Below are 15063 nucleotides of genomic sequence, written 5' to 3'. Positions count from 1 at the left end.
CCTGGCTGGCTGATACTCGTACCTTTAATTTGCCCTAGCTCTGCACATTGTTCAAGACTCTTAGTGACAGCAACTGATAACAGCAGGAGATTACGCCTATGATCTCATAGCCTTTGTGAATTAGCAAAAAGATTAATGATAGTAATTGGCTTTCTTATTTGCCCTTTGCAATAGCTGCGCAAAAGAATAGCAGTCCTTAAACTGCAAAAATAGAGCAGTCAACGTTTATATTCTAGCATCATAAATTAAAGGCATTTCTGCTTAACAAGCACCAAGGAAAGCAATACTTTTCTAATAGTGTTGGAAAAGGAAGCAGGGATCATCATTCACTTTGATATGTGAGATATCATTTATCTAGTGCAGACAGCCCTGAACTCCCATGTTAGGTCAAGAGGAATAAAAGCATTTTAAAAAGGAGTGTTTGTGATACAATATGATTAGAAATTAAACACATCGCAGAAAGCACAGAGTTTCAATGTCCCAAGCTAAAATGCTTCAAGAAGATGAAGCGTTAGCAGAGACTGAACTTTTCAGACCCTAGTCTGGAGACCACTTTAAACACGTCCTGGTCATCGCAAAAGGATGATTAACAATGCATTAAATATTTTAAACCTGTTAAAGTGGGCTTGCTAATGAATCTGCATCCCATTCCACACCCTGAATCATTCATGAAAGGTACACTTCTTCAGGATTCAACAACTGCATTCATACATGAGTAGATTTCATTAATCCACCTTTTTCCCGACAGCTCAGTTCTATTCACTTTTTGTAGTTGGAGGCAGATGCCAGAAACAGAACTTTCCTATTTTCCTGTCTAGGTACCCTTCTACTCATTTACCTTTTAAATATTTCATGTACTTCTTCCACCGCACAAGAGCAGTTATAAAAGGAGTAAAATGGGAAGGAGAAGGAAAACCAAGTGAGCTCAAATATGCCAGTAGACAGAGAAGTTAAGAACTTCCCCATACCAGCCTGTGAGATTCACTTGTCTTTGAAATGCCTTTAGTGTTTTTAAGTAGTTCTACAACACTATGTACAAGAGCTGCTCTTCCAAGACCAAGTAACAAATCAGCTGCTTTTCTGAGTAGCAAAGGTGTGGTGTTATAGGACCAGGGATCAATCCCGCACTTGGATCTCTGCTGGTGGAACCCTATGTTTGTCCAAGTCCCTCCTAACAAATCTCAAATTATAGACCTAACGGAAGATCCAGGGCTGGAAATGTAATTAGACTATGTTGTCGTATTAATACAGCAGATGCCGGGAGCACACTCAGTACAGGTGTCACTGCATAATATCTTGTTTCCAATCTCATTTTTGAAGCCAAAGAGTTCACTTCTGCTGGGTCTTGTCTTAAAAATTTTGGTCCATTTATTTAAATTCTTGCAAATGCTCTTTTCAAATGCTTGATTTAAAGGAAACCATAGAGACGAAAGAAAGGTTTCTGTTTCTTTGATAAAATAAAGATGTTGGCAACTTTATGAATAGGGCTAAATAAATCCTGGCCAAAGGTTAGTATTTGAAATTCAAAGTAGAAACTGAACCAAATCCTCATCCCGCTTACAGCGGTGCAATTCTTGCTCCTACCAGGCACACGGCTGGATGGAGAATACCTTCTCACTTCTTAAGAAACAGTGGGAACACAGATCCCTGCGACATTACCTTTCCGTCAGTATGAAAATAAGCAGAATTTGGTGCCATTCCTTTTAAATTGTATCAATAACCGAAAGACTAGTTTTCCTTAACAGAAAATTATGACTGCTGGCCACTAAAAGTCTCACAAATTGGTCACCCTGCTTTTTGAAAAAGTCTCTGAAACAGAAGATTAACAGTGAGCTTGTGGACATTTACCCCATAAAGTGCACTATAAATCAACCATAGAGATATAAGTGAACAGGCCTGTATGGGTCTTTGTTCAAGAGGACTTTGCTTTCTGAAAGCAGAGGAAAAAGCGTTTAATTAGCTGCTCTGCTGATTATACATACATTAATAAACGCACTTAAAAGGTATAGCGTCATTACTCATTGACATCAAATTTCAAAGGCCCCGTTCTCTCCTATGAATTCAAATTAATTGTGCGAAGGTAAATCAGCACCTCTGTGCAGAGGAGGCTACAGGAACCGCCCTTGCTTTGTGCTCCATAACCCCCCTCAGAACCCAGGCCCCCACACTACAGAACAAGTGACTTCCTGACCCTAGTTTGTAATCAAACTGCACAAATTTACCACTGAGTTTTCCAGCATTCCTCCCATCACAGCGGGACAAGGGGGAAGTCCATCTGCACTTTGCACACCTTTAATCACCCTCCCAGGAAGGGTAAAACGACCTACCAAGCTGCTGGCAGGGGAGAGGTGTGGAGGTGGAAGTTACTGGATGCAGATCTCCTAGGAGTCATATTTTGCTACAGGCTTTCTCCATGGAAACCCAGCCACACCTATCTTGTGCAGTCCCAGCGTGCACATCCCAGGTTCAGAAGACTGTGCTAATATCTCTGCACACTAAACCAATTATATTTTATTTTCTCATTTTTAAACAAGTTTTCATCTTTATAAAGTACTGAGTAGGGTAGACAGAGGCCTTCTTTTCCTGTTTAGTTTTCAAATCGTGATTTTCAACATGAGAATGTGAAAAAAAATTATTTCAAACAAACATTCAGATACTATAACTGAGCTCCTAGAAAATTCATGATGAAGTCAAAAATCAGGCAAATGAAGTTCTCTCAGCAAAGCCAACTGGACTTATCCTATATGTTGAGTAGGAGAAGGATCCACCTCTCGTTATCTTAAAGAAAGTAATGACAGAATTTTCAAGTTAAATATGTGAACAACTCATCCAAAATACAAAAAATATGTTCAAGCAAACTAACTTAAAATGAGACATTTTACAATTGTGCATTTTTCCCCCCAGTATGATTCACTCAGCACAGCTGACGGAACAATTCCGTTAATGTGTGAGCTGAATAACCAGTTTGATTGTCCTGATGCTTTTGAATGAGATATGTAATTTTTTCGCATCACTCACCCAGCTGTTCTGGTGAACACCATGTAGCTATTTGTATATTCCAGGATGAAAAATTACAACTCTGGGTTTTAAAGCTTATTAATAAACATGCACTGAAGGTGACAAGAACTTTGGGTCTATCTAAAAACACTATTTAAAAAGCTGAATTCTTCTATGCAAACCTTCAGTTCCTCCTGAATTTTTTCCTCCTCCAATTTGGCAGCTTTCCGATCTTCCATTTCTATTTTCCATTTTTCTGCCACTATTCTGGCTTTTTCTTGAGCCATAGCATCCCGGAATTTCTTTGTAATCTCAGCCTCCTTTTGTTTCCTTCAGAAAAGCATTTGAAAATAAAAATAATTGAAGACACTAATTATTTTTTTTAAATTAAGGATCAATACTTGCTCACTGCTTGCAACAAATTAGCATAAGACTTTATGGAAATATACAAGGAAAGAATTAAAATGTATTTACCAAGAGATCTACCACTAATCAGATTTGAAGAAACAATTCAGAAAGCAAGCATTTTCAATTCCTGAAAAATGACTAATTAAAATAGCACCTTCTAAATTAGAGAAGTACTTCTTGGATGTTTTTGAGTCATACCCTAGATTTTTCCTTCCCTGGCTGAAAAAATAGATTTTTCTGTTAGTCTAGCAAAGCATGATTGGGACTTTTATTGTCTCTCAAATATTAATGCAAATGTCTGCCAAATTCTTACACTTGATTGTTTATGAGTACTGACAACGTAAAAGGAACACAGAGCACAGGTTGAGGTTTTAATCCCTGCTTAACTATGCAATCGCTATAAGAAGAATCTCATATGAAAAGGAATAATATAGAATAATCTGATATTTAAACTGTCACTTTTCAGCTCTGCACTACAAAAGGAAGTGGAGGAGGCAGGTGGCCTACTTCCCAACAACACCAAGCATCAAAACACATCTGAATCTCTCCCAAAGCTGGAAGAGGCCCTGCTGGAAACACCAGTATGGCACTTGTATAATCAGTTTCTGAACTGCTGGGATAAGAATTAATACAAGCAATATGCAAATAAAACCAATTTCAAAAAGGATTTTATGTACCAAATCCCCATTGTGGGCATAGATACGTAATACAATAATCATTCCTAATCCAATCATCTCAGAACCAGTTGTCTCATTTTTATTTATTTACAAACTGGTCTGGAACTGGATGGTGTAGCAAAAATCCCCAAAAGAAAAACGCTTGCTTCACTTATTTTGTGAAAGAAGGTTTTTGTTTTTCAGTATTCAAAAAAATAAAACTATGTTTTTCACACGCTGAAAAATCGCCAAAACAAGTGAAAGCAAATGTTCACGAAACATACTTACCAGTTTTACCCACCATTACCTGCCACCTTTCTACAAGGCCATGTCTCCCATTATGCCAAGTGGGCCCTGAATTCAGACTCTTAAATCCTCACCATAGTTCTTCTGCCTCCTTCTGTGCTTGTTGCCTGGCTCGCTCTGCTATGAGCTCCTCCGATATCTGCTCATACGGCTTGTCACCTGGGGCTTCTCCCATAACCCAGACCCAGACCTCACCATCCTTCCCACGTAGCCACTGCACATGTTTGCCATTACCTGCAACAGCCACCAAGAAGAAACAAAAAATATAAATACTGGCTCAAACTCTTATGTAAATACAGATGAAAAGATGGAAAATCTGAAATTTCGAAACATTAAGCTTACCATTTACAGTTCAGAATAAAACATTACTAAGAGGTCAGATGAAATCTTCAGGCTTGATCATGCTACCATGTTAGGGAAAAAAAAAGGGCTGTATGCTCCAGATCACACACTCTATAAAGACTCACTGTCCCACAAAAATAAGGAATTATTAATTCTGACATGTATTTCCCAGAATTTAGGTATTATGATTGTTACATTTTCTTGCTCTACTCAGCAAGGGATGAATGAAGAGAACGGAAAAAGAGACGGAGCGACAACCACCACCAGCGACATTGCACGACCAGCAATGCTTCAGCACAGAGAATATCAAGTGTTGAGCATTCAGAGACTTCAGCGGAACCTCTGCAAAAAATCCAGGAATTTCCTGCTCCCACGTGTGAAACTCCCATGAGGAGCTTCAGAAAACCTGCATACTCAGAGCACACCACTCAACACTGCAGAAGCTTTTCTGTTCAGGTAGGCAGCTGTAAGGGATTAAGTTGCCAGTTCAGTTTTCATGAACACCACCATGCAAAAATCTGCAGTTATGTGTTGACAGAGTGATTTTCAAAACACCAGGAAAGCCTGTGTGCTCTTTACAAAATAAACTACATCTGGTGAACCTTCGTGTCCAAGAATCAACCATAGCATTCCTGCTGACTAAAAAGGGCACTAGATTAGATCCTACCTGAATACATTTTCAGTTACATACACTCCCTGATTTAGCATGGCTTGGTCTTTTCCTTCTGCTTTTATATGTATAATTCACAGATATTTTACGCATTTTAGAAGTTCATAGTAAGGAATTGGTAGAACCACCTCTTCTGCATCCATTTTGATGTTTTATTTCTTGCAAATTTGTTGAAACTGTTCTTCGTGAAAGGAGATTCCACTGCAAAGACATTGCCAAGATAGACAATGGATTTATATTAAAATATACGTGCCCAACTAAAAGACCACAAATGCTCAGCAGTTCATCTGCCTTCCTGGATATTACAGTCCACTAGATTTCACCCTCTTACCCAAACACTTAGGTTAGTAAATTGTGTGTGACCACATAGCTTCTAAAAGGTATCCTGCCTCACCTCAAAACGTGAAGAAAAGCAGTTTGCCATTTTCCTAGGTAGTTTTTCTCTGATGCTCCCATAAGAGTTAAAAGAAACCTGGTCCTATTTGAATGGCCAGTCTTTGCTTCTGGTTTTCCGACGTCTCTCCCTATTAGCATCAGCTTAGCTGCTCTCACCTTCAGCTGCCTGTTGTTCTGCAATAGGACAGTATCCTTTTAACCAGATTAAGTTTCCCGATGCACAATGAATAAAGTGTTTTTGACATCCCAGACCGAAGAGAGCAAACTGCAAGAGGGAATGAAGCGGGGCTGTTGACAGCAGGCAGTGCCAGTCTCAGCCCACACTCACAAGTGTTGACAATACAAACTGACGGCAACTAACATATCAGATCTCTCAATGAAAGCTAATATCCTATATCAAATTTTAAAATGTGATTTATACCAATTCCCAATGTTGGCCTAACTTCAAGGGAGGGGGATGTGGAAATTCAACCTAATAACATTTTTCTTGAGTAACTCTCAAGAGCACGTGCTCTTTCACATCAGATTATGTCTTGGGTTATGAATGTGAATGTATTTTATTGTGGTTTCTATTCTGCACATTTCTGTTTTTGTCAGCACAACATTTATGTTGTATTTTTTGGACAGGGCATTTGAACACCTTCTGCTGAGAACGGACTGGCCCTATCAGTATCTGTCCACAAGGTTTTCACCTACTGCATTTCACGGTAAAGTATCTTGAGAAACATGGCTTGATTTCTGAGGAGCATCGATCCGATATAATCAATGGCAGCTTTCATTTTAAAAGTGACCCATGTCCTCTTTCCTGGAAGGAACGGGGATATCCTAGTTTTTGCCCTTTATTTACTACTTCAAAGAAACCATTGCAAACGACATGCCTCGTGTTAATTTACTTGTATCATAACTGGTAGATATCAAATACTTCTATTGTTCTGAGACAACTCTACTCAACTAAGCTCATTTATGAGCTTACCAGATGGAAGGAGAACAAAAAAAAAAAAACAAAAATAAAAACCTTTTCAGGTAAGTAGACAAATTTTATCTTTGCTTCTTTCCAGGATTTCTGTGCCAAAGAATTATTAATATGCTTCTCAGAGGCACAACTTATCTATCGCTACCCAGCCCCACAAAACAAATAGTTGATCTGTAGACTCATCTTGAGAAATTGTTCTCTTTCTTCCTTTTAAAACAATGGATCTCTCTTCTAAAGCTGTACACAGTCCACGTATAAACTCTTTTGAAAATGTTTGGTATAACATATTGTTGTTTCAGCATTAACTACTGCATACTACAGTGGGGTATACTACTGTCTAGACATCCACAGTTCAAGTTGAAAGATAATAGCAGCAGCAAACAATCTGGCAATTTTAAGCTTCAGCATTAAACAAACCTCCACACATACAATTTTAAAACAATTCAACTTGAGCACATCTGCCTTTATTCAGGTTTTTCTTTCGAACAAGAGAAGGTCTTTTTCCACACCCAACCACACTTTCTATTTTACTTCAAGAAATGACTGCCATGCAAACCTTCCCTTAAACCTACACTCCCATAAAGTTGGAGACAGGCTTTACTGTACAATCTGATTATAAAACACAGTAGTTTCTTTGCACAAAATAACAGTCAAAAATGAGTGTGCAGGAAAAGAAATAAGCAGCTCAGGGAGGAAACTCCTGCCGTACAAAAACTCTTTGCCACCTGCAGAATCAAGTTCACAGTGGTCAGTGTCAGCTCTTCTAGGCTAATGATGCTGGGCTTTAACATTTAAACAGCAGAACCAACTGCAAGATCTGAGCTGAAAGTACAGAAAATTGTTTTCCTTAATATTTTTAGTAAACTCTTGCTGTCTGGTTTGCAAGCAGAGAACTACCACCACTGGGGGCTGATTATAACAAAGAAATTTCTGCTTTAAGATGTGTCTCAAGTACTGCATTTTTCTGCAGAGCAAGATACTTTGTTAATACACTTTATTTTAAATGAAACAAAAATAAGAAAAAAAAATTCAACTAAATCTAAAAGGAAAAGACAGGTCCTGACTAAATATATTTTAAATCTAGGTGAGAAAGAGGTAGGGGAACCTTATGTTTCCTGTTCAGAAGCAAGCAAGCTTCTGAGCCCAGTCACAAAGCCTCATGCAGAGTCAGGACATAAAAATTAAATCTCTTGAGGCCCAGTCTTGTACAAAAGTACTTCTCTTTTCCTGGAAAGACTATGGCAGGCTGCAAATAATTACCATTAGGAAGTAGTAGACATCAAAATTAGCCTGGATTGGACAGTAGAAATGAAAGTGCTTTAGAAACAAACACTGCTTTATCAGGAAAATGCACTGAATAATTTACCAAGTCTTCTCCGCCTCTGCTCTTCAGACCAATGATTTATCAGCTGCAGTATTCTACCGTAGCACCAGAAGGCGGCCACATTAATTCTTGCAGTTCTTTTCACCTGTAGCTCCCCCATGAATTAGTATGTCTCATGGAGTTCCCCTAAACCTATTTCTATGCTGCTCCGAGACCAGTAAATTTGCTCCTGGATATTGGTCCTTACTCCAGACAAATGCAAAATCAGTTATCCCAAATTTGCAGCACAAAGGGATCACAGTGAAAACTTTCTTGGAGACCTACAGCCTGAACCAACAGCAACACAAAATTTGCATATATAAACACACACAATAAAAAAAAAAAATACTGAATCAGGTTTTCTATTTGTTTTTACTTATGCACTCAATTCTATAACAGCAATGAAAGTATAAAACAATGCCCTGGAGAGCAATAGTAAACTCACAGCTCTCACCTGTAAGAAATATTAGTCTCTACCAGCAGCACTACTAATCTCAGACCCACACACAGAGTGCTGGAGTGCAACCACGGGTTGAGCTGTACGGCACGGCGGGCTGCTCTTGGCACTTGTGCCACCCCGAGGACATCCCTGGGGCAGGCAGGGTGTCGTTATGGCCACAGCTGGCAATATGAGCACAGCCAGCTGCTTTGGGAGACAGAGAAAGCAGCACCTCAAGTTGTACAAGAGATAGAATCCTGGCTGTGTGCAATGCTCAAGCTAAATGAGGCTTCCATCCCAATCGGCTCAGGCTTCCACACTACGAGTAAGGCTTAAAACAAGTGGAGCTGCACAAAGGAGAACTGGGCCTTCCATTGCCTCTGCTAATCGGGACAGAGAACCACAGACTGGGTTTGAGGGTTTTATGGGGTTTGCGTTTTGGGGTTGTTCTTTCTCTTCCGCAGGGGTTTTTTGGTTGGGCTTTTTGTTTTGGTTTGGTTTTAAATGACAGTTTTGGGTTATATCTGGCTTCATTTTCATGCATGCTCCTAATTAGAAGTGCTTTAAAAATAACAGTAATCAGACCAAATGGAATACTACTGGAGTCAGCTTCCTTCCTCCAAGCTTGTTTGTCATTGCTGTAACAGTTACAGCATCCCCAGCAATTCCCGTTCGTGATCCATCTCCAGTGTTTGCAAGGGAACTACTCCAAGGACTATCAGAGGCCTGACCCAGTGTTGCAGCTCCCAGCTGCCCTCTCAATTAGCCACAGTCCATCTGCTTAGTCCAGCAAAGTGACCCAACCACCCTGTTATCATAGCGACTGTTATGGGCTGTGTCAAGTGTAAATTCAGAAAATTAGAAGAGGACTGATTTATAACCTCAGAAACATGGAATGGCATTCAAAGTCTGCTTAAACTTTCTCAAAAGAGCCTGCTATTTCCATGAACAGTCTTACTTCTCTCAAGCCAGACTTCCCACCACAGTTCTCCTGCTTGGAAGCTACAGATCTCCGCAACCGCAATTGACTCTCCCTCCTCACTCGCTGGAAAGCTTTGTAGTCATACAAATATGCTTTGACTCTCTCATTAGAAAACATTCCTTTTCTTTTCTCGCTCTGTGCTAGAAAAAGATTCCTGAAACTTATTCTGCATTTGAAACAGGCTGCATGAGCAGCCACTACTGACATCAAGCTGATCAGCCTGATCTGCTTTTGTCCTTCAGAGATGAACTGCAGCTTGGGGAGTTTGGTGTGTTTGTAGGGTTGGGGTGGTTTTGTTCTTTTGGAGTGTAGATATCCGGTAGACTTTCAGCTAAGCACAACGTGTTTTACATGAGAGTTTACCCCTGGCTTTCTGAGCAAATTATCTTATGGCTTCTTTAAAGTAGAAGCTTGAATTTTGATAAGACTGCAGAGGAGATGAAGTTCCATTCAGAGTTTCGTTAGCTGCAGGACATGTGCTAAAAGCACATTGATTAGGATGAAAATGAAAATGTGAGCTTCAGGCTGTTCTCAGTTCTTTGAGCTTACCCAGTACAAGTACTTCATTTAATTTTTTTTCTTTTTACAAGGACACAAATACAAACACATTATTTCACTTCTTCCTAAGGAGAAAACCTAGGAAATTACTGTGAATGTTTGAGAGACTGTTCTAAGGACACAATGCACTTTTCCAAACATTAACTGCTGTAAATCCATTAAAATACATATAGAATAATTAGATGGTAATGATGAAAGAAATTAAAATAACGTAATCCCATAATAAACTGAAGATCTGCTATAATTAATTCTGTGGTCTGCTCCCGCTAATAGTCATAGGGCCATGAACCCCTCTCTTTCAAGAACACATTAAAAACAACCAGTCACTTCAATTCTTAAAACAAGAAAATGGGGAAAATTTCTGAACTTCTCAAGCATCCCCCCAACATTTCAGTCTACACACCCTCCAGTTTCAACACCGTATTGTGTGCTTTTCTATTTAAAGGAGGATTTGCAGAGGGAGATAGAAATTCAGCTGATTAATATATCAATAAAGGTTGCAGGATCCCAGTATTGCTGAAAAATCAGCCTTCATAGCTCTCCAGCTGCTTCCTGATCATATAACGAACTCAATCTTCTGTTTATAGAATTACAGCCTGTTACCATGGAAATAATTATGCTGCAATATACCCCTGCAGGATCAAATAAAGGAAGAGTGACTGCAAGAGAGCAAACATTAGAGGAGGAAACAGTTACTCAAATAAGACTATGGTAATTAACAAATGTAGCAAAGATAACTGCACCTAGCACTCAGAGGTAAGTGGAGTTTTGTATTATCACATTGTATGTATATACATAATATATATCTATAGGTTTGCATATTGTAAACCGAAACAGAAGAACCAAAGAACAAACACAGAAGTAAAGCAGCATTTATGTGGTCTCTATCTAGTGTGTCCCAGATATTTTCTTGGCTCCCTGGCCAAGGGACGCTGTTGCACATAACAATTCTGAAATTTGCCCACTTTCAACTGGGAGATAACATTCATAACTCTTTCTTAAGGACATTGCTCTAACTCCATGTAAAATCTAGAGGTAGTCTTTTGTCTGTCCATTTTAATGACCCTTTCACTTTAAACAGTATAGAAATGCAGGTACTCTTCAGATCAAAGTCAAAGGTTGTAATATCTTTTTTTTTTTCTTCACAGCAAAAATGAAGTCAAGAACATAGCACTACAATTTCTGATTCCTTATGTCAGTTGTCTCTTATAAACAATAACAGCTATACACAGGGCTTGGTCTCTCACACAGAGCTATCACAAAGCATCCAGGTTTTCCCGCTGCTGGAGAACAAACAAAACCAAGTCTGCATGGCTACTTCAGGGTCTGCTGGAAACTCAAAACAGAAGGAGAAGGGTTCTCTGGCACAAAATGAACAGAGAACTATGGATCACTCTCTGCTACTTAATGCAGCATGGCAGGTTCATACAGACTCTGTTTATCAGGCACACAAGACCACAAGAACAGGGAGAACGATACCAACTACAGTGAGATTTCCTAGCACCACAGCACACAAGTGGACTTGAAGGTTAATGAACCACCATCAGCCTCTGGTTAAATCCACTGCTGACTTGAATACATTGAGTTTTCCCATGCTTTCCAAATCCTGCTGTCAAAACCTGGTGCCTCTGTCCTCGAACGTTTTAGTCATTTATGCTAAAAACTGGCAAAATCAGCAAGGAAACATTGAATTAGCTCAGGCAAACCCCATTCTCCTGTTGGCTGCAGTGCTGCTCTCTTTCCATATCAAGTATTGATGAGCCTGCAGACAGTCACAACCTTGTATCATTACCAGAGCACTAGTATGCACAAGCAAGCCCATGGAACACCACGGTGTCCAGACGGGCTGAGGAACACCACGCCACAGAGAAACACAGGAATGCTCTCCAGGCCAGCAGCTCAATTAACCCAGTAGCCTCTCGCAGAAAGCGGCTAGATGCCAGATGCTCCGGACAACGGGAGTGCTGAGGATCGCACGCATGCAAGAGAAACCTCCAGCGTAGTAAGGGCCAGCTAGCCAGCAATATTCTGCTCTGACTTCTCTGTTTTGCAGAGAAGTCAGCTGCAGGGCAGGATGTGAGACTAAGAAGTACATACTTACGGCTAATTCTAGGAGGGCAGAGAAGTCCCTCTGGATTTGTGCCATCTGGTACATATTTAGGTCACGTGGCGGTTGGGGGTCTCTTTCTAGCCCCGGGTTCGGAGGAGCGAACTGACAGTTTAGAAGCTGCTATTTAACCGTATCTCAGCGCACAGCCACACTGAGCACAAGCTCTCAGCAGCTGAGTTCTGGCCTCAAGGTATACAGTACTAACAAAACTGCATCTTATCACAAGCTGCTGGTACATGCTGTGAATGTTACGTTAAAACTTTTTCGATGACTGCAAATTAGTTAGGTCAGTCCCCTAACAAAAATTATTCTTACGTTCTTGCTGATGTTCTCCTGTTACTTTTTCAGTTGTATCTGAAATGAAAACAAAAGACAAGGCTCTACAGAATTCAAGATCACATAAAGCCAGAAATTTCAGAAATACTCAAGTCTGACGTCTCTGTTTAGACCCATATCCAATGATACAGAGACAACGCTCCCAGGAGCACATCTCTGTAGGAGATAAAATCTTAGCTAAGCGTTACCAGGGTGTGTAGAGGCCTTAGTATAAACAAGGAATACATTTCTGAATTCAAAAACATCGGAAAAAATGTCCCTGCATGTACACCCATTCACCCTTCATGCACACACTGAAACACACGCCCGCTCACCGGCCTGCACATGTGACACCGGGGTATCCTCCAGCCATCCACTCCTGGTATTTGAAATACTTGCTTCCAAACAGCTTCATCTATTCTCTAATGGTTTTCTAACGCAAATGCCATTTAGATAAAGAAATTATTTTCTAGCCATGCTGTGATAAGCCTACCTAATTTTCTCCCAGCTACTCTTGCTCAGGACAGGTAAATAAGAGTGTTTACAAACAGCTCCTGTCTGAACATCATGAGCTGCAGTTCACAACAAATAAACGTCAGAATAAGCAGCAGCAGACCAGCGTCGTCTTCCATCCCATATCGCTGTCCTTCGGCTACCTCATGCTCAATAGTTTTTGAGATCTCATTTTTGGTATGTTGACAGCTCTGGATACTGCATTGGAGTCAAAATCCAAATTGGCAGGGTCCTTTGCATACTCCCAACTCAGCTATACCGGTTAAAAGGCTCCTGCCTAATCAAATAAATATGTTTCTTTGCAAATTGCAAAGCTGCCTGTCAGTCAACTCTCCGAAAATCCCAAAGGGATCTTGAAATATTGAGGAGACTTCCCTTCGTGATTTTAGCACAGTAAGAAAAGGCAACCTGCTTTATTACAATGAGAATATGTTCCTGAAAGATCTGCCAAGGAGTAATTTGTAGATGAACTGGAGACAGACCTCCCAGAATTCAACTCACTTGTGAAGCCATTTCAGTACACGCCAGCAGTGACGATTTAATTAAAGCTATGAAATACCTTTTTTAACTTATGTTCACTAAATGATGCAGTTTTGGGAGGACCCAAATGATGCTCAAATTCCACTACCATTTTTAGGCAAGGTACAAACGTATGCTAGGTACAAACAGCAAAAACATGGGAACAGTTTATCTGATATCTTCTAAAGGAAATCTATCATTCTGAAGTGATGTTTATACATTGCTCCCTTTTCGACGTCAATCTGTGTTTTTAAAAAGGGAAGGAGATTCAAACTGTTGAATAACCTGAAAACATTTAATTCACCCCCAAAGTGAAATAAATTTCTTTAACATTAACTCATTCTGATACAAATATCAATTTTAACCTTTCCTCAAGACACATGAAACCAAACAAATGGAAAAGCAGGCACAATTTAGCATTTACTGAAGGTAACAAATATTATTTTCTTTAGAAACGAAGAATATGACTAAATACACACAGACTGTTACGCTATTTGGCTTGCTAAACACTTAAAAACTTACATCTTTCATGGTTTAGACTTGTTTTTGTTTTCTAAGAAGCAAAACTCATAGTACTGAATAGGACATTTATGGACAACCTGTGTTCAGTAGTGCATCTATAAAAGTCATTATAGACTTTGGGCCTTTGCTAGTTAGTTTCCAAACAATTAAAAAATGATCATAGTGATGAGCATTCCCTAAACCTGCTGATGATTTTAACTCCAGCACAAGGCCAATCTGACCTGCATATGCCACTTTTTTCATCCCCAACTCTGCACTTGTGGTTCCTGTAAGACAACACATCTAAACCTTGCACAAGAACTGATGTAGGAAATCCTCAAGTAACTGTAGAAAAATCAAAATTGGATTCACAATCATTGCTCTGTTTTGAAGAATCCATCCCTGTTGCTATGGTGGTGGGCTCACACTTATCATTGCAGGTAAGCTCTTGAACCAATGGAGAATTGTACCAACTGGGGTATAGGACTCCAGATCGAGCACTTTTTGGTGCATTTTTAATTAGAGAAGTGCCCTTTGTCATTAATTCCTTTTGTTCTATCTCACCCTATCCCATCTCAGAGAGGTGGGGCAAAGTTTTCATACGTAGCTATTCAAACTCTGAGGAAAACAGAACGATTTGAAAGGTAGTCCTATAAAGATCATTCCAATTAAATTAGGAAAAAATTTTATACAAATCTTACATCGCATTCACAAACATATACATTTTTCTGTCAACCAGAAAATTTCAGAAACTTAGCACATTAGAGTTATTAAAATCTCACCTCTGTTTTCTACTATATGTCAGGCTACAAATATCTCTCTAAAGCCAGAGTAACTCGTTTTCAACAAAACAGCATGAACATAAAATCTGTGTCACGCAGCAGAGCGTCAAAAACAAAACCTTGCAGATGAAACTGCTCAAATCCCCTAGTATCAAAGGAATAAAGAACACGTTAACTGCAGTAGCTCTAAATTTCCTGGTAGCCACTGATTTTAAACAGGAGTAAAATTACTC

General features: G+C 39.6%; 1 protein-coding gene across 1 annotated transcript in view; it reads right to left on the bottom strand.

The window, feature by feature from the left end:
• The window catches only part of SH2D4B (SH2 domain containing 4B), a 128337-nt gene that overhangs the window by 58080 nt on the left and 55194 nt on the right, over positions 1-15063 (bottom strand). The window contains exons 2-3 of the mRNA XM_075422983.1: positions 4442-4601; positions 3180-3327 (exon numbers count right to left, since the gene is read on the bottom strand). Coding sequence (XP_075279098.1) covers positions 3180-3327; positions 4442-4601 — 308 coding nt within the window. The remainder of the gene's footprint in view (positions 1-3179; positions 3328-4441; positions 4602-15063) is intronic.

The sequence above is a fragment of the Opisthocomus hoazin genome, chromosome 6 (assembly GCF_030867145.1).
Source record: "Opisthocomus hoazin isolate bOpiHoa1 chromosome 6, bOpiHoa1.hap1, whole genome shotgun sequence".
NCBI lineage: Eukaryota > Metazoa > Chordata > Aves > Opisthocomiformes > Opisthocomidae > Opisthocomus > Opisthocomus hoazin.
This window is presented reverse-complemented; position numbering and strand designations above follow the sequence as displayed.